The sequence below is a fragment of the Salvelinus alpinus genome, chromosome 19 (genome assembly GCF_045679555.1).
Source record: "Salvelinus alpinus chromosome 19, SLU_Salpinus.1, whole genome shotgun sequence".
NCBI lineage: Eukaryota > Metazoa > Chordata > Actinopteri > Salmoniformes > Salmonidae > Salvelinus > Salvelinus alpinus.
In genome coordinates, this window is record NC_092104.1 from 24508963 (window position 1) to 24535538 (window position 26576).

Sequence of the window (26576 nt, forward strand, 5' to 3'; positions counted from 1 at the left end):
ACTTTAATAACTTTTTTGTTGACAAGATTAGCCAATTTTGGCATGGCATGCAAACAACAAATGCTGAGCCTTCATATTCATGCATAATGGACCAAATAATGAAAGACAAGCACTGTAGATTTGAGAGGTGAAAAAATTGTTGCTATCTATAAATAAGGACAAACCACCTCGTACCGACAACCTTGATGGTAAATTGCTGAGGTTTGTAGCGGAAAACATTGTGATTCCTGTTTGCCACATCTTAAATTTAAGCCTAGAAGACGGCGTGTGCCCTCAGACATGGGGGAGGCAAAGGTTTTTCTGCTACCCAAGAATAGGCTGACCAATCAGACTTTTACAAGTGCTAAGCAAAGTTTGGGAAAAATTGTGTTTGATCAAATACATAGTTATTTCACAGAAAACTAAGACTTTCAGCATGCTTATTTTTATTTTTTTATTGAACCTTTATTTAACTAGTTAAGTCAGTTAAGAACATATTCATATTTACAATGACAGCCTACCCAGGCCAACCCTCCACTAACCCGGACGACGCTTGTGCTCCGCCCTATGGGACTCCCAATCTTGGCCGGTTGTGATACAGCCCGGGTCTGTAGTGACGCCTCTAGCGCTGCAATGCAGTGACTTAGACCGCTGCGCCACTCGGGAGCTTATAGGGAAGGGCACTCAACATGCTCGCCACTGACACAAATGACTGATGATTGGATGAAAGAAATTGAAAGTAAGTAGATTGTGGGAGCTGTTTCGTGAGACTTCAGTGCAGCTTGTGATGTCATTAATCATAACCCATATGCCTTATTATGGATTGAGAGTTACCTATCTAAAAGAACACAGAGGGTTTTCGTTAATGGAAGACTCTCATGCAAATTCAGTTGAGTGTGGTGTACCGCAGGGCAGCGGGCTAGTGCAATAATTTGTTTTCTGTTTTTACAAACTAACCTTGAATTAAGCCTGTCTGTCTATGTACGCTGACGACTCAACAGATTACACGTCGGCTGCAACAGTAAAATAAATAACTGAGACACCTAACATAGAGCTCCAGTCAGTTTTAGAATGGGTAACTAGCAAAAAGCTAGTGATAAATATTTAAAGAAACAAAAATGTTGGTACAAATCACTCGCTCAACGCTAAACCTTATTTAGATCTATTATTGAATAATGTTGCTGATAAGAGACTAAACTGCTGGGTGTAACCGTAGATAGAAAGCTTTCATGGTCAAAACCTATAGACTCAATGGTTGCTAAAATGGGAAGAGGTATTTTCCATGATAGGGCATTGCTCTGCCTTCTTGACATCTCAGTCAACCAGACACGTCCTACAGGCCCTAGTTTTGTCACACCTGGACTACTGCCCAGCTGTGTAGTCATGTGTGGCAAAGGAGGACATAGGTAAATTGCAGTTGGTCCAAAACAAAGCAGCACGTATCTCACTTAGATGTACATGGAGGGAAAGTGTCAGCAACATGCATGGCTCAAAGTTGAGGAGAGATTGACTGCATCACTATTGGTCTTTGTGCGAGGTATTGATGTGTTGAAGGTACCGAACTGTCTGTTCAACCAGTTGGCACACAGTTCGGACACTCATCGGTACAGCACAAGACATGCAACCAGAGGTCTCTTCACAGTCCACAGGTGTCTGGGAAACACACTGTATTAAATAGAGCCATGACTACATGGAACTCTCTGCCACCCCAGGTAAAGCAAGCTAGCAATAAAACCAATAAAAAAACAGATAAAAGAACACCTTACTGCACAAAGGGGACTGTGAAAAGCACAGCTATTTTATATATGTTGTATTGCAATTTGCACTGTATTAGACCTAGATATTGTGTGTATGTACTGATATGTGTGACATTTCACATTTATGTATTTCAGTCCCTGACTAATACTGTTCTGTACTATGTATTATGTCATGTTTCATGTGGACCCCAGGAAGAGTAGTTGATGCTTTTACAGCGGCTAATGGGGATCCTAATAAATACCAAATATTTGGCAGAGCAACTTGTACAGAAAAAAGAAAAGCAGATAAAGAAAATAGGTTTGTAAAAACGGCAATAGCAGTTTGTCATGCATAGGCATCACATGAAGAAGTTGACAGAAGTATGCTGACATACAGTACAGAATGTATTTACTAGTAAACAACTGTTACACAACACTTTAGCAAATGTACCTAGAAAGACAGATGAATACAGATTCAGCCCTTTAATTGACCCGGTATGCCTTGTGGTGCATTATGACAACGCTGTTGCAATATAAATCAAACAACTTGTGTACATTCTTGAAAAATAGAACTTATAAATGTCTCATGAGTGTAGTTCAACTGTCGTACCCCATCAGAACCCAAAATATGAACTTGTTTTACTCCAATGTTTGTAAACAAAGTAAATGTTAACACTATATAACCTCAAAACATGGTTAAAACTATAATTTTTATATCATGGATGGTCAGTCCTTGCATCCATAGCTCTGTCTATGAATTTGAGCGTGGTTACATTTCTCCAGCCCCATCCCTCAGATTTTTACAGAAACAGGGCGTGCAGAACTCTGTTATTGTTTCTATTGCTGATTGCCGCTTTAAAGCTAGTACCCTGGTAAAACTGCCACATCGGTTTTTGGATATTACAACAACAAAGAAGTTACTGCAAACAACAAACAGTTTTTCCCCCACTCTGACGTCATTGCATGCGGGATTAACAGAAGAATATGTACTGCAATGTTTTTTGCACCATTCTGCCAGACGCTACTCTGAACAAAAATAATAACAGGCGCTGTGGTGAACAGTTGCGCTGTTTACCCAAATGCGGTATGATCTTTAAGAGAAGGATGATTAGAAAACTTATAACATCTTTTTTAAGTGCAGAACACCTTACACTGCATTTTCAAAATACATTTATTAAGCAATGTTCCTCCACCCACTTTATAGACTATTTTCAATGCAAGGCACCATTTAAAACACATGGTGGAGTATCAATTTACATGTAGCATAGCAACCAATTATCACAATTACCATGTTCATGTTTCAAGACAGATTCAATTAATTGCACTGATTACTTTCAATTTGATTTGATTGAAATCTGTAATATGAATAATTTTGACTAATCTGTCATTGCAACATGAACTCAGGTTAAACATGGTTTGTTATGATAAAACAATTACTCCCAGAACATCAATAATATCAGGATACATAAACATAAAGTTACAAACACCACTCCCACTACAAATAGAAAACACAAACAGTAATCTGACAATCATAAGATGTAATGGGTTAATTAAATTGATCCTGCATTAGTATATACAAGTGGGTCTTATCCCATCGTTAAATAAAATACACAAAATGCCATTTGGGTATTGTAAAAAACCTTCTACTACAACCTGGTAGGCTTCCCTCACAGGAGAGGCTTCCAGTTGTCAGAACTATACCTGTGTCAGCAGGCAGTAAGTAGCCTTCTGTCTGTGTCAACATAGAATCATGTCTACTGCATAAACACTTCCATTACAGATTGGGTCAATAAAATTTCCAATTTAATTCAGGAGGTAAACTGAAAATCCAATATTCCTCAAGGCTTTCCAGTGAGATGTGATCTCCAAAGTGCAAAGGGCATGAGGACTTAAGGTTGACATTAGGATTGGGCCAGAGCTTATCTGGTGCCATGCCACTGCCTAAACAAAGCTACCCTGTCTTCTGTTTTCCTCTGTTTCTTTCTCAGGAGGATCATGGTGAAGACAGGCCTGAGACCTCAGCCATGCTACTGCCTGTCTGGCCAGCACCTAATCCAGTTTGGACATCCTTTGTTGTTCTGACAAGAAGCTTTTTTCAGTTTTTGTCCAATGTTTATTAAATTTACTGAGGGACTCAGCAGATCCTTGTTTTTATCTGTTATTTCTACTCTGGTCCTGCTGGCACTGTTTTTTACTCCCACACATCACCACAGAGGAAATGTCATTTGACCAAACTGACACATTTGAAATAAACCCAAACCCTGCTTCCTTTAAACAAACAACAGCTGCATGCATTTCCAGTCTGTAAATGGTAGAATCTGAAAAGCCGTTGATGCCATGCTTTCTCCTTTCGCCCCATCCCCTCCTGCCCACCACAAAATAAACCACATAATACAATATACTGTACACAACACAAATGTGGAGGCTTGCAGTACACCAAAGCAGCATAACGCCATAGCAACCATACTGTGTAAAGACTAACACAAACATTATTCAGCAGATATTTTTGCAAGCAAGCCGCTTTGATATTTAAACAGTTTTAAATGAGGCTGTTATCTTTTGTTAGATTGTATTTGTCTTATCAGGTTATGGTTTGTTAACTTGTGTTCTATAAAATAATATTGAGTTTTGTAAGGATTTGCCAGATGATTAGCATTAAAACTATATTAGTAGTCAATTAATAGGATCTCTATGGGTACAGTAACCATAACGACATTGCTTAACAATGACATATGGAATAGAAAAATAGCAATTTTTATGTGTCATATCTCTGACCTGAGCGTGCTTTTCAGTTGAATTAGTGCTCTGTCTTTTCAGCACCCGAGTAAGTCTACCCAATGATGTACGGTGGGGTTGAAATTATTGACACCTTTCAAAATAACAGTATAAAATAAACAATTAAAATACTAAGTTATATTGTATGCTGGAAGAAATTTGGAAATTATATTATTTTATACTAATTCAGAGAAAGAGATTGTTTAATAACAAGTAATACTTTTTTATAAAAAAAGGTAGGGGTCAAAATTATTGACACCCACATTTTCAATACCTTTCAATACCTCACCTTGCAAGGATAATGGCACTGAGCCTTTTTCTAAAACATTTTATGAGTTGGAGAACACATTGGGAGGGATCTTAGACCATTCCTACATACAGAATCCTTCCAGATCCTTGATATCCTTTCTCTGCGCTTATGGACTACCTTCTTAAATTTAAACCACAGGTTTTCAATGGGTTTCATGTCCGGAGACTGAGCTGGCCATTGCAAAATGTTGATTTTGTGTCCAAATAACCATTTCTTTGTGGATGTTGATGTTTTATGTTTTGTATTAAAATGTTTATGTTAAGTTCAAAGTATGCATTAAGGTGTCTGTAATAAAATGTTGTTCGCAAAACTAATGTACACATGAATAAATATTTTTTTTACAATAGTGGAGGAATACAAAAATGGCTGCGTAGTGGCTTCAAAACAGCAGCCCCTGTCAGTCCTCTAGTGTTTATACTAATGATGTATATAAACTCTAGATTGCTGATGCTATATATTGGCCAATGAGAGGCTTTGAAGTCACTGGTCGACCATATTGATTCTCCTTAGAAGAAGCAGTCCTCCAAAGGAATAAATGGAATTCTACAGGATTTCAATTAAATGTTTCAAGCACACAATGACATGTATTTAAGTATTTTTGTCATAGTGGGGACAGTAACATTAGGTACTGTCTAGAAATTATACTTTAAGAAAAATGTTTTTACATATTTTTGTATTTTTTATTTGTATGTTTAGCTCACATAATATAATGTAAAGGTAGCCTCAGTGATATGATATAGATGCATAAAGTAAACATTGTAGTGGGTAAAGAGCGTTGATGTGCGAGGCTCAACTTTTCCGTTTTTTTGTTGCCCTGGCTACTACGCTGTGAACAGCATGAATGGCACCCCCCTGTCAGTCATCTAGTGTATATATAAATCATTGCTTTATACCAGGGGTTCTTAAACTTTTTCAGTTTGAAACCAAAATTAGAAATGTAACGTCCTCCCATGACCCAAATCTTCCTCCAATGACCCAAATTTAGAATAAATAATGTGTGATTAGAGATGTATTCTCATAACTCGTGACCCACCTCTCACATGCCCAGGGCCCACTTAGGGTCACGATCTATAGTTTAAGAAACCCTGGTTTATACACATACATCTAGGCAAGGCATATTAATATTTCCCTAGTTAGAAAAACTGTCTGACTAGCCCTTAGCAATATTTGTGAACGTTTGTTTTGTTTGACTCAGCCCCTTTTGGCGTTTTCATCAGTCCTATAGAGTAAGGGCATTCTCAGAAAACTTTAATAAAACCTTACATAAAAATACATCTTTCTCACTCCTTATTAAACTGATATGTTTGTTCAGTAACATGTACAAATGTATTAATCAATAAATAGTTTGGTCCCTGTTTTCACTATTTATTTTTATTTTATTTAACCTTTATTTAACCAGGTAGGCAAATTGAGAACACGTTCTCATTTACAATTGCGACCTGGCCAAGATAAAGCAAAGCAGTTCGACACATACAACAACACATAGTTACACATGGAGTAAAACAAACATATAGTCAATAATACAGTGAAAAAAAAAAAAAAAAAAATAAGTCTATATACAATGTGAGCAAGTGAGGTGAGATAAGGGAGGTGAAGGCAAACAAATATATGTATAAATAAATAAAAATATAAAAGGCCATGGAGGCGAAGTGAGTACAACACAGCAAGTAAAATAAAAACTAAAAAAAAAAAAAAAAAAAAAAAATATATATATATATATATATATAAAAAAACAAAAATAAATAAATAAATAAAAAAAAAAAAAAACAATGGAATGGTTGGTTTGCAGTGGAAGAAAGTGCAAAGTAGAGACAGAAATAATGGGTGCAAAGGAGCAAAATACATTAATAAATAAATACAGTAGGTAAAGAGGTAGTTGTTTGGGCTAAATTGTAGATGGGTTATGTACAGGTGCAGTAATCTATGAGCTGCTCTGACAGCTGGTGCTTAAAGCTAGTGAGGGAGATAGGTGTTTCCAGTTTCAGAGATTTTTGTAGTTCGTTCCAGTCATTGGCAGCAGAGAACTGGAAGGAGAGGCGTCCAAAGGAAGAATTGGTTTTGGGGGTGACTAGAGAGATATACCTGCTGGAGCGCGTGCTACAGGTAGGTGCTGCTATGGTGACCAGCGAGCTGAGATAAGGGGGGACTTTACCTAGCAGGGTCTTGTAGATGACCTGGAACCAGTGGGTTTGGCGACGAGTATGAAGCGAGGGCCAGCCAACGAGAGTGTACAGGTCGCAGTGGTGGGTAGTATATGGGGCTTTGGTGACAAAACGGATGGCACTGTGATAGACTGCATCCAATTTATTGAGTAGGGTTTTGGAGGCTATTTTGTAAATGACATCACCGAAGTCGAGGATTGGTAGGATGGTCAGTTTTACAAGGGTATGTTTGGCAGCATGAGTAAAGGATGCTTTGTTGCGGAATAGGAAGCCAATTCTAGATTTGACTTTGGATTGGAGATGATTGATGTGAGTCTGGAAGGAGAGTTTACAGTCTAACCAGACACCTAGGTATTTGTAGGTGTTCACATATTCTAAGTCAGAGCCGTCCAAAGTAGTGATGTTGGACAGGCGGGCAGGAGCAGGCAGTGATCGGTTGAAGAGCATGCATTTGGTTTTACTTGTATTTAAGAGCAGTTGGAGGCCACGGAAGGAGAGTTGTATGGCATTGAAGCTCGCCTGGAGGGTTGTTAACACAGTGTCAAAAGAAGGGCCAGAAGTATACAGAATAGTGTCGTCTGCGTAGAGGTGGATCAGAGAATCACCAGCAGCAAGAGCGACATCATTGATGTAAACAGAGAAGAGAGTCGGTCCAAGAATTGAACCCTGTGGCACCCCCATAGAGACTGCCAGAGGCCCGGACAACAGACCCTCCGATTTGACACACTGAACTCGATCAGAGAAGTAGTTGGTGAACCAGGCGAGGCAATCATTAGAGAAACCAAGGCTGTCGAGTCTGCCAATGAGGATGTGGTGATTGACAGAGTCAAAGGCCTTGGCCAGGTCAATGAATACGGCTGCACAGTATTGTTTCCTATCGATGGCGGTTACGATATCGTTTATGACCTTGAGCGTGGCTGAGGTGCACCCATGACCAGCTCTGAAACCAGATTGCATTGCGGAGAAGGTGTGGTGGGATTCGAAATGGTCGGTAATCTGTTTGTTGACTTGGCTTTCGAAGACCTTAGAAAGGCAGGGTAGGATAGATATAGGTCTGTAGCAGTTAGGGTCAAGGGTGTCCCCCCCTTTGAAGAGGGGGATAACCGCAGCTGCTTTCCAATCTTTGGGGATCTCAGACGACACGAAAGAGAGGTTGAAGAGGCTAGTAATAGGGGTGGCAACAATTTCAGCAGATAGTTTTAGAAAGAAAGGGTCCAGATTATCTAGCCCGGCTGATTTGTAAGGGTCCAGATTTTGCAGCTCATTTAGAACATCAGCTGACTGTATTTGGGAGAAAGAGAAATGGGGAAGGCTTGGGCGAGTAGCAGAGGGGAGGGCAGTGCTGTTGTCCGGGGTAGGGGTAGCCAGCTAGCGACAGGGACTAGATTTCAGTCCAATACTGCTTCTCCAAAACAGTTATTTTCCACCCGTATACTTTTTAATAGTTGTTTAAAACGTATAACTTATTGTGTTATTGTCATTACTCTTATTTAGATTTTTAAAAATATTTCACTGCAATGTTGAGGTAGGTCGCAAGTAAGTATTTAATTGCACCATTTACCTGTGTATACGATGAATAACCTTTGATTTAATTAGATACCATTTGATTTGTTGTGCTCTGCAGTATCAGATAATGCACTTCCCCTCTGTGCTGCAATTTCTTTTGCTTCAAGTTTCAAAATTGAATTGAACCAAACTGCCTTTTTCTGAGGCATTATGTTCTTTGAGAAATTTTAAATGTTGATTGCTTATATTTATTGGTTTCTCATCTGTATTGTTGACAGTGTTCAGATTGAGACTACTTTAGGGCTAAAACGTTGACATTAAACAGTCTCAACTATATCCCCTCTCGTTGTTTTGCTGACAATGTTCAAAGAAATCTTCACTGAGCAAAACAGAATTCATATTCCACTAATTCATATTACAAGCAAAAACAGACTAAGGGCATCACCATGATTGATGTCTTTGCTTTGATTTGCTTTGTTCTCTTTCTTTTCAAATCTATCTTTGGTGTTTGGAGAGTACTTAGTGGCTCTTAGATTATAGTTTGTCAGACATTTTCAAACCCCTATACGATCTAATCTAATGTTGAGATGAGTCCACTTCCCTCGCAATTTGAGTCCACACATGCCATGCCATCTGAAAGAAAAGAAAATAAGATGGTGCCTATCTTTTCTATGCATTAAGTATGCATTTAGATTGTAAATGTAATGTACATCTAAACGTAAAATATTATTAGGGATGCTGAAAGCACCTCCACGGTTTACATCCCCACTAATGATCCCAGGCCTGACAAACTCCCATTGGGCTGGTCTGCTCGTCAACCTGTAGCCCCTTTTTGTTCATCCCATTTCCATTCCCTATTCCTCCACCTGCACCAGTCCCCCCAACCTCAACATGGACCGTGTTGCTTCCCACCTTAGAATTCTTCTTCAACTCCAGCTCAAGGTGGACAGAGTGCATTACATTACCGTCGGTATACACTTTGTTTCTAGCCCCAAATGGGAGAGGATTGGGGTTGCTTGTCGGCTCCCTCAGGCCGACTCCACCCTCTCCACCATTACCCCCACCCCCTGCTCTGCCTTCCCGGTTTCCCCTCCCTGCTACCTCAACCCTATTTCCTGGGCGGCAGCAGGAGTTGGTCTGGTAGACTGCCTGGAAGCCCCTCTTGAAGTTCTCATTGAAGTATCCGTAGATGATGGGGTTGACAGAGGAGTTGGAGAAAGCCAGCCAGTGGGCGAAGGGGAAGATGTATCCGGTCAGGAGCTCCAGCTGCTCCTCGTCCAGCCCTGCGTAGTCTGTCAGCAGCATCAGAGTCCACAGGGGCAGCCAAGACAGCATGAACAGCAGGGCTACTACGATCAGCATCTTGATCACCTTGATCTTCTTCTGTGAGATCAGATGCCTGCCCCCCTCATGCCTGGCTGGAGGAGCAGGATGTGCTGCATCCTGAGGCTCTCTTCTTGACACCACGGAGGTGTAGAGCTTCACCCCGATGCGTCCGTACATGACAGTGATGAGAGCCAGGGGCACCAAGTAGATGTGGGCGAACAGCACTGTGGTGTAGACCTTCCGCATCTTCGGGTCGGCAAAGTTCTCGTAGCAGGAGTACAGGGGGTAAGTCTTGTTGTAGTCCTGGTTATACACCATGTAGTGATCGGCCACTTCCACCACGGTCAGGGCAGCTGCTGAGGGGCACATGATTACCACAGCCAGGACCCAGATCATCGCTATGGTCACCTTGGCAACTATTAGGGTGAGTTTGGGCTGAAAAGGGAACACAATGCAGCGGAACCTGTGGAGAGCGGAAATAGACAGAGGAAAAGGAAGAACACTTGCTGTTTGTTTTTTGGGGCAAGGCAAATCAATTCCAAATCTGTGTGAACTTCCATATTTTATCAACAGCTCTGCAAATCTTTCTCTATCCTTCCTGTCTCTTCTATCTATCCAGCCATCCAATCAACAAGTTTAAACAAGGTTAAATACTGAAGCAAATAAACTGTAAAATAGGTAGAGGAAGAGGCATTGGCATACCTAAAAAGAAAAACAGTAGGTAATTTATGGATCAAATCTACTATTCTCCATTCACCACCACCACCTCTCCTTCACACTACACGCCCCTGCCTCTCTGTAGATCTCCATCATACCAACCTGTCTACTGCGATGGCCACCAGGGTGAAGACTGAGGCAGCTACAGACATCCCCTGCACCAGACCACTCATTTTACACACAGTGTTGGTAAACGGCCAGCCTGTCAACAAAATAAATGACAATTACCAACAACATCATCTTGTAAAATAATTGTAAATAAAGAAATATAGACTTTCCCAGCAGCAATTTGTATAACCTGAGTGTGTACAGTACTAGGCCATATACAGCACAGTGGTGAACACGTGTGTGTTGAGTGGTTAGATTCTGCACAAATGGGAGTATAGATTTGACCCTTCTTCATAGAAGATCTGTGTTCAGTGAAATTAATGACCTTAATGAATGATCTGGCTTATAACCTGGCCTAAACGCCAATTGAGTATAGTATTAACATACTCCCAATTAATTTGCATCCAGTTATTTATTTAAAAAAAATCTTTAACCTTTATTTAACTAGGCAAGTCAGTTAAGAACAAATTCTTATTTACAATGACGGACTGCTCCAGCCAAACCCTAACCTGGACGACTCTGGGCCAATTGTGTGCCGCCATATGGGACTCCCAATCACAGCCGGTTGTGATACAGCCTGGAATCTAACCAGGGTCTGTAGTGACACCTCTAGGACTGAGATGCAGTGCCTTAGACCGCTGTGCCACTCCGGAGCCCAAGTTAGTATGGCTGCAGGCCAGGGAAACATTATAACTGCAGAAACTGCTTTAAAGGCCCAGAGCAGTCAAAATTCAGTTTTTACTGTGCTTTGTATCATATTGTACAACAGCTAATGAAACTAACACTGTAAAAGTGGGATTGTTTTTTTTATCAGTGTTATTTCCTCATAGTTGATGTTTAAAAATAAAATTCACACAGGCCGTTCTAAATCAGCAGGTTTTGCATGGGTGGAGTTTTGGTTCCCTGGTGACATCACCAGGCGGTATAGTCCAGCGGCTAAACATCAAATTTTTTGAAAATTGTGGCTTTTGTGATAGAGGCATCACATTTTACACAGCTAGGAGAAGTCCTTATACGTATTTTAAGCTATAGTGCCATCACATATGTTTTCATATTACCCCAGCTCCCTGGGGCCATATTAGACAGGAGTCACATGGCTATATCATCATACATTATACAGTGCCTTAAGAAAGTATTAATACCACATTTTGTTGTTACAGCCTGAATTCAAAATTGAATACAATACCCCATAATGACAATTTGAAAACATGTTTTTAGACATTTTTGAAAATATATTGAAAATGAAATACCGAAATATCTCATTCACATGAATATTCACACCCCTGAGGCCATACATATATGTTAAAATCACCTTTGGCAGCGATTACAGCTGTGATTCTTTCTGGGTATCTAAGAGCTTTGCCCACCTGGATTGGTTGTCAATCATTGCAAGAGAACCATTTTCAAGTTTTGTCATAGATTTTCAAACTGATTTAAGTCAACATTGTAACTCGGCCACTCAGGAACATTCACTGTCTACTTGGTAAGCAACTTCAGTGTAGATTTGGCCTTGTGTTTTAGGTTATTGTCCTGCTGAAAGATGAATTCATCTCCCAGTGTCTGGTGGAAAGCAGACTGAACCAGGTTTTCCTATAGGAATTTGCGTGAGCTTAGAGCCTTTTCGTTTCTTTTTTATAGTAAAAAACTCCCCAGTCCTGAACAATTACAAGCTTACCCATAACATGATGCAGCCAACACTATGCTTGAAAAAATAGAGAGTAAAACTCAGTAATGTGGTATTATATTTGCCCCAAACATAACTGTATGTCCTGAAAACAAAGCGTTAATTGTTTTGCCACATTTTTGGTAGTATTACTTTAGTGCTTTGTTGCAAACAGGATGCATGTTTTGGAATATATTTTTATTCTGTACAGGCTTCCTTCTTTTGACTCTGTCAATTAGGTTAGTATTGTGGAGTAACTACAATGTTGTTGATCCATCCTTAGACTGGTTTCCTTCCTCTCCTGCAACTGGGTTAGGAAGGACGCCTCTATATTTGTGGTGACTGGGTGTATTGAGACACCATATAAAGTGTCATTAATAATTCACCATGCTCAAAGGGATATTCATTGTCTTTTTTTTACCCTTCGACCAACAGGTACCCTTCTTTGTGAGGCATTGGAAAACCTCTATGTTCTTTGTGGTTGAAACTGTGTTTGAAATTCACTGCCTGACAGAAGGACCTTACAAATAATTGTGTGTGGGGTACAGAGATGAGGTAGTCACTATTATTGCACACAGAGTGAGTCCATGCAACTCGTTAAGCAAAATGTTTACTCCTGAACTTATTTAGACTTGCCATAACAAAGGGGTTGAATAATTATTGATTTAAGTCATTTCAGCTTTTCATTTTGTATTCATTTGTAAAAATTTCAAAAAACATAAATCCACTTTGACATTATGGGTTATTGTGTGTAGGCCATTGAGAGAATGTCCCAACTGATTCCATACATTGAAACTAGTTCAGTGGAGTTTACTCTTTCCCTCTTTCTCCCTGTAGCAAGCCTCGCTCTTCTCCGCTGTGAGGAAATGGGTGTTTCAGAAATCTGTGATTCATGGAAAAATACAATGTTTTACTGAAAGCTTACCGCCAAATTGGCTATTTTTATCAAAAGTACTATCGGTTTTGTCATGCCTACTCACGCTCCCTCTCTCCGGCGCTCGATGTCGCCGGTCTACTAACCACAGGCCCTGGCAACCATTATTACGCACACCTGCTCCCCATCATTACGCACACCTGGACTTCATCATCACCTTGATTACCTTCCCTCTATTTAGTTCTCAGTAATAAGGCAGTATTGGTGTGTTTTCATGTTCAGTACGCATCCCCTGTTTTGTTCATTTGCCTTGCATCATTGTTATTAACCTCTCCTTCTGCACCTACTTCCTGAGTCTCTGCGTATATGTGAAAACTTGAGTCAGGAAATGTGTACTTTTCCACCTATAACATTTGAAATTATTTTATAGCATTATTTTATGTGACCATCTGACAAGACCAGAGACGGGTAACAGCTGCGCATATGCGCTTGTTGGGGAATCCCTGCTATGTAAAAGGACACTACATCCCCTTACTTTTTGGTGGGAGAAGGAACTGGTTTATGAGAAAAGAATAACCTGCACACTCCTCTTGCTAGTATCACTGCTCTTTATTAAACTTTACGTACTGGCCTCAAGGCCGTCGTCAAAGCTTAATAAAGAGCAGTGTGCGGGTTTGTTCTTTTTTCTCGTGTTATTCAACTGTTACCATGCACCTGCAACAAAGATAGCTCAGCTGTGCAAGTGCCTTTTGAACGAACTGGTTCAAAAGTTTAGAGAGTTATCAAAGGTAAAGTTTGATCTGAAATGTGGAAATCTGAAGAGCTGGTGTTCGGTCCCTGGCTGCAATTTATATATGCAATCTAGGGAAGGCACAAAATGTCACAGATGCAGAAAATTGTTCATAGCAATTAGAAACAAATACGATGTAAATATTACGTTGCTAGGTGTCTGTAGTAAGTACTTAAACGCCGATGACTATGAAATAGATCAAAAATGATGGGGACAGATCCCCGAAGAATACTCAAAGATACAGCTGTTCCTTCTGTATTACCATGGACTGGATCTGGTGCAGGGCCAAAATACAGAGCCGTGTTTGAGAAGAAAAAGCAGCAAAGTGATCGTGTGGAGGTTCAGGTGCGGCCAAAAATATTGGCACCCTTACAATTTTCTTAAATAATTCCCTCTTTATTCTAAAATAAGTTGAAATTGAAAATAAATGTTGGTCTCCACACCTTGGTATTGGATTCCCAACATGACAGAACCAATTTTATTTTTGTAAATTTAAGTTAAATAAAGACAAAGGGCATGGTCAAAATGATTGGCAACCCAGAGCTAGTACCTGGTTGCACAGCTTTTAGCCAAGACAAATGCTGCTTGTAGCCATCAATTAGCTTGTTGCATATTTCTACTGGCAATTTGGCAGCAAACTGCTCTAATTCTTTCATGTTTGAGGGATGCCCTCCACGAACTGCTGTTTCTAGATCTCACCATAGCTTATAGATGTGATTCAGATCTGGACTCTTCGCTGGCCACTCTAGAACAGTCCAGCATTTCTTCTTGAACTATTCCAGGGTGCTTTTGTGTGTTTGGGGTCGTTGTCCTGCTGGCAGGTCAACAACCTTCAACAGAGACAGTTTTTGGACACTGGGTTGAACATTGCACTCCAAAACACCTTGATAATCTGCTGATAAACTAATTTGGGTCACTATACAAACATGATTTCAGTCTTGGAGGTGTGTTTACTGATCGATTCCACAATTGATTAATGATGTTTGTCCCCCATGAGACATTGTAGATGCAGAAGCATATTTCACTTTCTCAAAATAACCAAAATTAATCTAAGATAACGCAAGAAACGTGTAATAAATTGACATTTTTGCATAGGATGTTTTAGCAATTTTATATCTAACTACGGTGTTTGGTGCAGTATTTCTCAAGTTCAAAAATGCGCAAAATGTTGTCTTCTGTAAACAAAGTCAGAGCTGATGGGAAGGTCTGTCTCACTGTATGTTATTGGATAGAGAGCAATCACTGCAGTTGTTCACCCCATGTTAGTGGGCAAATGGACATTTTCAAATCAAAATCCAAACTTAATTTGCCCATTGTGACGCATGGACGTTGCAAACTCTGTTTTAGACAAGACTGACTTCATGACCAACATTATCTTATTACACTTTGTACACAATTTTGAAACTAGAATAGGGATTTGTTTCAAAGGGGTTGTTGCTTTTTAAAGGCAGTCACTCTTTAAAGTAGACCAATATACGGCATATTTGTGTTCTCCACATCACCCCACACATTTTAAGGTATCATTGGGCTTTATTTACCTTTTATTTATGGAGATATGACATGTGCCTACTGTCCAATATTGCCCCATGGAGCTGGTTGGTGGCCATATTGGAAACGGTTGCCAGGGGGGGGGGGGGGGGTAATGGACAAACTCTGTGATGGCACTATAGCCCAACGTAATCATTTAGACATGCCCTAGCGGTGTGTAAAATTTGGTGCCTCTTATTACAAACTTGTCCCTTACAATCAGACCACTCCCAGACAGTCCAAGCCAGGCCTAATTACAGTTTTCACTTAAATCGGCTTGAAAATCTGTGGCAATACTTGAAAATGTCTGTCGAGCAATGATCAACAACCAAACGGACAGAGCTTGCAGACTTTTACATTTACATTACATTTAAGTCATTTAGCAGACGCTCTTATCCAGAGCGACTTACAAATTGGTGCATTCACCTTATGATATCCAGTGGAACAACCACTTTACAATAGTGCATCTAACTCTTTTAAGGGGGGGGGGGGGGGGTTAGAAGGATTACTTTATCCTATCCTAGGTATTCCTTAAAGAGGTGGGGTTTCAGGTGTCTCCGGAAGGTGGTGATTGACTCCGCTGACCTGGCGTCGTGAGGGAGTTTGTTCCACCATTGGGGTGCCAGAGCAGCGAACAGTTTTGACTGGGCTGAGCGGGAACTGTACTTCCTCAGAGGTAGGGAGGCGAGCAGGCCAGAGGTGGATGAACGCAGTGCCCTTGTTTGGGTGTAGGGCCTGATCAGAGCCTGAAGGTACGGAGGTGCCGTTCCCCTCACAGCTCCGTAGGCAAGCACCATGGTCTTGTAGCGGATGCGAGCTTCAACTGGAAGCCAGTGGAGAGAGCGGAGGAGCGGGGTGACGTGAGAGAACTTGGGAAAGTTGAACACCAGACGGGCTGCGGCGTTCTGGATGAGTTGTAGGGGTTTAATGGCACAGGCAGGGAGCCCAGCCAACAGCGAGTTGCAGTAATCCAGACGGGAGATGACAAGTGCCTGGATTAGGACCTGCGCCGCTTCCTGCGTGAGGCAGGGTCGTACTCTGCGAATGTTGTAGAGCATGAACCTACAGGAACGGGTCACCGCCTTGATGTGAGTTGAGAACGACAGGGTGTTGTCCAGGATCACGCCAAGGTTCTTAGCACTCTGGGAGGAGGACACAATGGAGTTGTCAACCGTGATGGCGAGATCATGGAACGGGCAGTCCTTCCCCGGGAGGAAGAGCAGCTCCGTCTTGCCGAGGTTCAGCTTGAGGTGGTGATCCGTCATCCACACTGATATGTCTGCCAGACATGCAGAGATGCGATTCACCACCTGGTTATCAGAGGGGGGAAAGGAGAAGATTAATTGTGTGTCGTCTGCATAGCAATGATAGGAGAGACCATGTGAGGATATGACAGAGCCAAGTGACTTGGTGTATAGCGAGAATAGGAGAGGGCCTAGAACAGAACCCTGGGGGACACCAGTGGTGAGAGCACGTGGTGCGGAGACAGATTCTCGCCACGCCACCTGGTAGGAGCGACCTGTCAGGTAGGACGCAATCCAAGCGTGGACCTTGCCGGAGATGCCCAGCTCGGAGAGGGTGGAGAGGAGGATCTGATGGTTCACAGTATCAAAGGCAGCCGATAGGTCTAGAAGGATGAGAGCAGAGGAGAGAGAGTTAGCTTTAGCAGTGCGGAGCGCCTCCGTGACACAGAGAAGAGCAGTCTCAGTTGAATGACTAGTCTTGAAACCTGACTGATTTGGATCAAGAAGGTCATTCTGAGAGAGATAGCAGGAGAGCTGGCCAAGGACGGCACGTTCAAGAGTTTTGGAGAGAAAAGAAAGAAGGGATACTGGTCTGTAGTTATTGACATCGGAGGGATCGAGTGTAGGTTTTTTCAGAAGGGGTGCAACTCTCGCTCTCTTGAAGACGGAAGGGACGTAGCCAGCGGTCAAGGATGAGTTGATGAGCGAGGTGAGGTAAGGGAGAAGGTCTCCGGAAATGGTCTGGAGAAGAGAGGAGGGGATAGGGTCAAGCGGGCAGGTTGTTGGGCGGCCGGCCGTCACAAGACGCGAGATTTCATCTGGAGAGAGAGGGGAGAAAGAGGTCAAAGCACAGGGTAGGGCAGTGTGAGCAGAACCAGCGGTGTCGTTTGACTTAGCAAACGAGGATCGGATGTCGTCGACCTTATTTTCAAAATGGTTGACGAAGTCATCCGCAGAGAGGGAGGAGGGGGGAGGAGGGGGAGGAGGATTCAGGAGGGAGGAGAAGGTGGCAAAGAGCTTCCTAGGGTTAGAGGCAGATGCTTGGAATTTAGAGTGGTAGAAATTGGCTTTAGCAGCAGAGACAGAAGAGGAGAATGTAGAGAGGAGGGAGTGAAAGGATGCCAGGTCCGCAGGGAGGCGAGTTTTCCTCCATTTCCGCTCGGCTGCCCGGAGCCCTGTTCTGTGAGCTCGCAATGAGTCGTCGAGCCACGGAGCAGGAGGGGAGGACCGAGCCGGCCTGGAGGATAGGGGACATAGAGAGTCAAAGGATGCAGAAAGGGAGGAGAGGAGGGTTGAGGAGGCAGAATCAGGAGATAGGTTGGAGAAGGTTTGAGCAGAGGGAAGAGATGATAGGATGGAAGAGGAGAGAGTAGCGGGGGAGAGAGAGCGAAGGTTGGGACGGCGCGATACCATCCGAGTAGGGGCAGTGTGGGAAGTGTTGGATGAGAGCGAGAGGGAAAAGGATACAAGGTAGTGGTCGGAGACTTGGAGGGGAGTTGCAATGAGATTAGTGGAAGAACAGCATCTAGTAAAGATGAGGTCAAGCGTATTGCCTGCCTTGTGAGTAGGGGGGGAAGGTGAGAGGGTGAGGTCAAAAGAGGAGAGGAGTGGAAAGAAGGAGGCAGAGAGGAATGAGTCAAAGGTAGACGTGGGGAGGTTAAAGTCACCCAGAACTGTGAGAGGTGAGCCATCCTCAGGAAAGGAACTTATCAGGGCGTCAAGCTCATTGATGAACTCTCCAAGGGAACCTGGAGGGCGATAAATGATAAGGATGTTAAGCTTGAAAGGGCTGGTAACTGTGACAGCATGGAATTCAAAGGAGGCGATAGACAGATGGGTCAGGGGAGAAAGAGAAAATGTCCACTTGGGAGAGATGAGGATCCCAGTGCCACCACCCCGCTGACCAGAAGCTCTCGGGGTGTGCGAGAACACGTGGGCAGACGAGGAGAGAGCAGTAGGAGTAGCAGTGTTATCATTGGTAATCCATGTTTCCGTCAGTGCCAAGAAGTCGAGGGACTGGAGGGAAGCATAGGCTGAGATGAACTCTGCCTTGTTGGCCGCAGATCGGCAGTTCCAGAGGCTGCCTGAGACCTGGAACTCCACGTGGGTCGTGCGCGCTGGTACCACCAGGTTAGAGTAGCAGCGGCCACGCGGTGTGAAGCATTTGTATGGTCTGTGCAGAGAGGAGAGAACAGGGATAGACAGACACATAGTTGACAGGCTACAGAAGAGGCTACGCTAATGCAAAGGAGATTGGAATGACAAGTGGACTACACGTCTCGAATGTTCAGAAAGTTAAGCTTACGTTGCAAAAAATCTTATTGACTAAAATGATATAGTACTGCTGGCTGGTGAAATAGGCTAGCTAGCAGTGGCTGCGTTGTTGACTTTGTTTGAAAGTGTAGCTGGCTAGGTAACCTCGACAATTACTCTAGACTACACAATTATCTTGGATACAAAGACGGCTATGTAGCCAGCTAAGATCAAACAAATCAAACTGTTGTACTGTAATGAAATGAAATGTAATACTACCTCTGGAGCGAAGCGGAATGCAACTACTCGCTCCAACCCGGAAGTGCGTATCGTAGAGGGAGAGGCAATAGAAGTGTTGTTTCTTGTATTATTGTCTTTTGTGTCTTTAGAGGACTGCTTCACCTTAATGTCCCCTTTCCCTTTTCTTCTGTCCTTATTTTGTCCCACTTTGTCCCTTCTTTGTCCCTTCTGCCAACTAGACACTCCTTGTTAGCTAGCTAGCTTCTTCCAGGAATGTCCCTAGCAACTGCCTAGCAACAGGTAAACAACTTAGCTAGCTAAGAAAACGGTATAATTTTATGAAAAATTGTTACTTTTTCAAAAGCCTTTCTTCTTTGTTAGCTGCTTGTTTGGTCTCCTATTCAGTTTGCAGTTTTCTTTTGATTTTTTTTCGATGTACTTTACTCTAAAAAAACATTTAAATTTCAATATTTGTAGGAGCTCATCTTTTCAGCTGCTGCTGCTTAATTTGGAACTCCGGAACAAAATTTTAAATAGAATAATGTGCAAAAAATGGTCAAAGTCATAGACTGTTAGGGTATAGACTGTTAGGGTCATTTGAAGTCACAATGAATATAGGAATACACACCCACACTCCGTCTCTGAAGCGTTGTAGATGAGTGTGTGGCGACGGCAGTGGGGATAAGTGACAGGGCTTAAGACACCCATTAGCTAATGGATCTCTGAGAGAAGAGAAACTTCCTCTCTCTCTCCTCCCTGCCACACATCACACCCCCACTGCACTTAACCCCACCGGTCTCATCCCGTCCCTCCCCTCCTCCCTCTCTCCCCTTCCCGTCCCCCTTTCCGTCTATCAGGCTGTCAGGGGTTGGAATGGGTGGGGGGTGGGGTCCTGCCCTCCTCCTAATGCAGGCATGTGATTGATAGATGACTAAGTGAAGATATCATTTAGCAATCAGGGCTGCTGGGCTATTTATCCTGGCTGACAAGGGGGCCGTTAAGCATAGAGCATGCTTGACCTGTGCCTGTGAGGAGGCTGTCGCGGGGTAATGAGAGGGAGGAGGTCTAAATATAATACACTTATAGCTGCCATTCAAACAACACACACTCTGCACCAGACAAGGTGCACTGATGGCCCTAGGATCACTAGTCTAACCATGCTTTCAGTGTGTATGACAGTTCTCTCAATTCTTCTCTCGTCCCCTCTTTTTTCTATTCCACCTCTTTCTCAATGATAGTGTGGGACTATGGTTACCCACAATGCTGTCGGGGGTACGCCAAATAAAAATGTGATTCACATTTTCAAAACTGGAAAATATAAATGTACTGTTTTGAAAATGTGATTCACATTTTCAAAACAGTACATTTATATTTTCCAACGGGGCTATACATTTGGGTGACATTTTTTTCTCGCCTGAGTAGCCTTGTTTCCCTGCTAAAAATAAAATTAAACCATCTAGTGTTCAGCGAAATAACACCACAATGTCAAATACAGGTAGCCTAGTCAAATAATTAACATCTAATCACATTAACTGTCACGTTCTGACCTTAGTTCTTTTGTATTTTCTTTGTTTTAGTATGGTCAGGGCGTGAGTTGGGTGGGTTATCTATGTTTTGTGTTTCTATGTGGGGTTTTTCGTTTGGCCTGATATGGTTCTCAATCAGAGGCAGGTGTTAGTCATTGTCTCTGATTGGGAACCATATTTAGGTAGCCTGTTTTCTGTGGTGTTTTGTAGGTGGTTGTCTTCCGTGTTTGTGTGTTCCACACGGAACTGTTTCGGTTTTCTTATTCTATTCACTTTGTTATTTTTGTCGTGTTCAGTATTATTAAATATAATGGACACTTACCACGCTGCGCATTGGTCCGACCTTTCTTACTCCTCGTCAGATGAGGAGGACGAATTCCGTTACATTAACCATTACTCTCTCGCGGGAAACTTTCACTCTTGCGCAGACATTTTGAAATTAAACATAACAATTTGAAAAATAAGCCACAGCAGTTTTTTGAGCGAGAATAAAGACGACTTGAGTAGTAAGACATGTATAAAAGCAACAGATACCATTAATAAGAAGGGGCTAGAAGCATCTTATATGGTGAGCTACCGAGTGGCTCGGACAGGCAAGCCCCAAACTATTGTGGAAGACTTCATTCTTCCTGCTACCGTGGATATGACTGGGACAATACTGGGGGAAAAGGGCCAGAAAATTATACAGACAATGCCTTCATCAAACAACACTGTTTCACAACGCATTAGTGACATGGGCAGGAGATGTTTTGAAACAATTACTGCTTTGCGTACAAGCCAGTGAATTATATGCGTTACAGCTGGAACTGTAATTCTCTGGGATTCTCTGCCTCTAACCCTATTACAGGGGCTGAGTCACTGGCTTACTGGTGCTCTTTCATGCCGTCCCTGGGAGGGGTGCGTCACTTGAGTGGGTTGAGTTACTGACGTGATCTTCCTGTCTGGGTTGGCGCCCCCCCTTGGTTTGTGCTGTGGTGGAGATCTTTGTGGGCTATACTCGGCCTTGTCTCAGGATTGTAAGTTGGTGGTTGAAGATATCCCTCTAGTGGTGTGGGGGCTGTGCTCTGGCAAAGTGGGTGGGGTTATATCCTTCCTGTTTGGCCCTGTCCGGGGGTTTCTTCTGATGGGGCCACAGTGTCTCCTGACCCCTCCTGTCTCAGCCTCCAGTATTTATGCTGCAGTAGTTTGTGTCGGGGGGCTAGGGTCAGTTGGTTATACCTGGAGTACTTCTCCTATCTTATCCAGTGTCCTGTGTGAATTTAAGTATGCGCTCTCTAATTCTCTCGTTCTCTCTTTCTTTCTCTCTCTCGGAGAACCTGAGCCCTAGGACCATACGTCACGGCAAACCGGGCATGATGACTCCTTGCTGTCCCCAGTCCGCCTGGCCGTGCTGCTATTCCAGTTTCAGCTGTTCTGCCTGCGGTTATGGAACCCCTACCTGTCCCAGACCTGCTGTTTTCAACTCTTAATGATCGGCTATGAAAAGCCAACTGATATTTATTCCTGATTATTATTTGACCATGCTTGTCATTTATGAACATTTTGAAAATCTTGGCTCTCTCTAATTCTCTCCTTCTCTCTTTCTTTTTTTTGTGAGCAAATTAATATTATCTTACGGACAATGTCAAATGTTATATAGCGAAGCACCTGAATGAGCTGAGTGTGCAATTACACAGGTACTTTCCCGAAACGGACGACACAAGAGAGCCTCATCGAAATTGCAACAATCGATTCTGTGAAAATATAATTTAAATCAGAAGCCACTGCCAGATTTCTGGATAGGACTGCACTCAGAGTTGCCTTGGCAAATCACGCTGTTAAGACACTGATGCCCTTTGCAACCACGTACCTACAGTTGAAGTCGGAAGTTTACATACACCTTAGCCAAATACATTTAAACTCAGTTTTAAACAATTCCTTACATTTAATCCAAGTAAACATTCCCTGTCTTAGGTCAGTTAGGATCACCACTATATTATTAGAATGTGAAATGTCAGAATAATAGTAGAGAAATGTATTTATTTCAGCTTTTATTTCTTTCATCACATTCCCAGTGGTTCAGAAGTTTACATGCTACCAAATACTAATTGAGTGTATTGCCTTTAAATTGTTTAACTTAAGTCAAACGTTTCGGAGAGCCTTCCACAAGCTTCCCACAATAAGTTGGGTGAATTTTGGCCCATTCCTCCTGACAAAGCTGGTGTAACTGAGTCAGGTTTGTAGGCCTCCTTGCTCACACACACTTTTTCAGTTCTGCCCACAAATTGTCTATAGGATTGAGGTCAGGGCTTTGTGATGGCCACTCCAATACCTTGACTTTGTTGTCCTTAAGCCATTTTGTCACACATCTGGAAGTATGCTTGGGGTCATTATCCATTTAGAAGACCCATTTGCGACCAAGCATTAACTTCCTGACTGATGTCTTGAGATGTTGCTTCAATATATCTACATAATTTTCCTCCCTCATGATGTCATCTATTTTGTGAACTGTACCAGTCCCTGCTACAGCAAAGCACCCCCACAACATGATGTTGCCACCCCCATGCCCCATGGTTGGGATGGTGTTCTTCAGCTTACAAGCCTCCCCCTTTTTCCTCCAAACATAACGATGGTCATTATGGACAAACAGTTCTATTTTTGTTTCATCAGACCAGAAGACATTTCTCCAAAAAGTACGATCTTTGTCCCTGTGTGCAGTTGCAAACCGTAGTCTGGCTTTTTTTATGGCGGTTTTGGAGCAGTGGCTTCTTCCTTGCTGAGAGTCCTTTCAGGTTGTCGATATAGGACTCGTTTTACTGTGGATATAGATACTTTTGTACCTGTTTCCTCCAGCATCTTCACAAGGTCCTTTGCTGTTGTTCTGGGATTGATTTGCACTTTTCACACCAAAGTACGCTCATCTCTAGGAGACAGAACACATATCCTTCCTGAGCGGTATGACGGATGCGTGGTCCCATGGTGTTTATACTTGCGTACAATTGTTTGTACAGACGGACTTGGTACTTTCAGGAGTTTGGAAATTGCTCCCAAGGATGAACCAGACTTGTGGAGGTCTACAATTTCTTTTCTGAGGTCTTGGCCTATTTCTTTTGATTTTCCCATGATGTCAAGCAAAGAGGCACTGAGTTTGAAGGTAGGCCTTGAAATACATCCACGGGTACACCTCCAATTGACTCAAATGTTGTCAATTAGCCTATCAGAAGCTTCTAAAGCCATTACATCATTTTCTGGAATTTTCCAAGCTGTTTAAAGGCACAGTCAACTTGGTGTATGTAAACTTCTGACCCACTGGAATTGTGATAAGGTGAGTTATACGTGAAATAATCTGTAAACAATTGATGGAAAAATGAATTGTGTCATGCACAAAGTAGATGTCCTAACCGACTTTCCAAAACTATAGTTTGTTAAGAAATTTGTGGAGTGGTTGAAAAACAAGTTTTAATGACTCCAACCTAAGTGTATGTAAACTTCCGACTTCAACTATGTGAGAGTGGATTCTCGGCCCTCACTAGCATGAAAATTAAATACAGGCACAGATTGTGTGTGGAAAATGATTTAAGACAGATTCTCTCCAATCTAACCCAACATTGCAGAGTTACGTGCATGTTTTCAAGCACACCCTTCTCATTAACCTGTGGTGAGTTATTCACAATTTTTGATGAACAAATAAGGTTTTATATGTAAGATGGCTAAATAAAGAGCAAAATTATTGATTATATTATTATTGGTACCCTGGTCCTATAAGAGCTCTTTGTCACTTACCACGAGCCGGGTTGTGACAAAAACTAACACTCATTCTTATGTTTAATAAATGTATCATATAGTGTGTGGCAGGCTTACAATGATGGCAAAAAACAACATTTGAGAGTGCGCTGACCCTGGTGCTAGAGGGAGTACGCAGCTGGAGGTTGAATGTTTGAAGGGGTACAGGACTATAAAAGGTTTGGGAACCACTGCTCTAGAAAATCTCCCACGACAACAGGTGGGTTTTAGTCTTCCATAGTTTTTTTAATTTTAATTTAATTTAACCTTTATTTTACTAGGCAAGTCAGTTAAGAACATATTCTTAATTACAATGATGGCCTACACCAGCCAAACCCGGACGACACTGGGCCAAATGTGCGCTGCCCTATGGGACTCCCAATCATGGCCGGTTGTGATACAGGTTGGAATCGAACCAGGGTCTGTAGTGACGCCTCTAGCAATGAGATGCAGTACCTTTGACCGCTGCGCCACTTAGTTACCTGTCCTCTCTTTATAATATAAAAAACAAACATGTACAAACATTTTAAATGTATAACGTATTTGATTCATACATATTTCTTCGGCTCGTATCACCAAAAGAAGCCAGATTCTTCAGGTCTGGGATGGACTAATTACCGGAATCTGTGTCATCCCTGTCGTAGCTGAATCAGAATTAGTTAGGTAACATAGATAAATAAGATGTTTTATTTACTTTCATAATATGCTTATGTGAGATACTTGTCATTAGAATGTTTCTTTTTGGACTATACTGTCAGCAGTTGCATTTTTCCTTTCTTCTCTAGGGAAAAGTCACTTGGGGCCCAGAGAAGGGAGAGGTGAGGCTTGTCTTTTACATGTCTGGTAATATGCAGAATATCAGAATGGAACATTGTCTTCATATGTGAACAGAATGGAACATTGTCTTCATATGTGAATGTATCTGTTAAACCATGTGAAGGGATGATTAAGGGGGAACCAATTATCTCTTGGCTCCACAATGTCTGTGCACAAGTCACTCCCCTCAGTGAGCTTGTCCAGGAGGGGAGAGAAGAGGTGGTGTATTTGAGATGGGAGTATCTAAAATTGACAATTGATATATGCCATTGGATGAGGTAATGTTTTGGTACTATGAAGTACCAAGAACGAGAAGTAGAACCTCGTTTTAGAGACCAAACTGAACGATAATTTATAGCTAATGCTATCTGGCTATGGGATACTCCTCTCTCAAGTAAAAGGCCATTTGTGAAGTTTCTGAGATCTGTGGTTCGTCATGTAAGTTGAGAGTGGTGTATCTTGGCTATAAAAGATACTAGAATTATTTTGTAAGCACTCTCAGAATTCCTTTATAGACACTGAATTGATCTGAGAGTCAAAGGGCTATGGTGAAGCTCATATAATTAAAGATGAAGTTTAAAATATAACTCTGACTTGTGTGTGGTTTGTAAACTCTCCTCATTTAGTAATACAGGAAATTACCACGACATCCCCCATTCAAGGAACATGTTATTCAACGTTGCTCAGTGACCTCCCACCTTTTAAGTGAAATGTTATCCTACAGGTTGCTGTTGTCCACTAAGGAAGAACAGCTCCACTCCAAGGTAGGTCACCATGTAACACTACAGCCTTTGTGTTCTGTCGAGGGGTCAGGCGTAACTAACCAAGTGTGTAGTGGTGCTGGGCCCTAATGGGGTCAGGAGAAATACTGAAGGACAAAGTTGTCATTGTATAACATTGCTGGGAAAATTGCTGCATCTCTATTGGTTTTCTTCTCTCTGTTCTCTGCTTATCTACATTCTACCCCTGGCATGTTGTGTAACAAAGCTTTACACAGGACAATACATATGCGTTGATCACGGATGCTCAACAATTGTGTTTACTGGCAGTTTATTTGCATGTTTAGACATGAAGCGCAGCGAACCTATTATTGTACTGTATACCTTTTACATCCAGTCATGGTGGTTACATCTTTACCTGCCTCCCACCCTCCTCCTCTATCCATAGCGTGGATCTCATTATGGAGGAAGTTTGCAGCACTGATGTTGCCATGTCCCTGGTCCATTCATTATTCATACATCAACAGACTGAGACTGGCCTGA

The 26576-nt window shown here is 42.2% G+C and overlaps 1 protein-coding gene across 1 annotated transcript in view; it reads right to left on the reverse strand.

Moving 5' to 3' along the window:
* Positions 1–7892: 7892 nt before the first annotated feature.
* The window catches only part of npffr1l2 (neuropeptide FF receptor 1 like 2), a 28789-nt gene continuing 10105 nt past the window's right edge, over positions 7893–26576 (reverse strand). The window contains exons 2-3 of the mRNA XM_071352672.1: positions 10614–10713; positions 7893–10257 (exon numbers count right to left, since the gene is read on the reverse strand). Of these exons, the coding sequence (XP_071208773.1) occupies positions 9237–10257; positions 10614–10713 (1121 nt within the window). The 3' untranslated portion in view covers positions 7893–9236. The remainder of the gene's footprint in view (positions 10258–10613; positions 10714–26576) is intronic.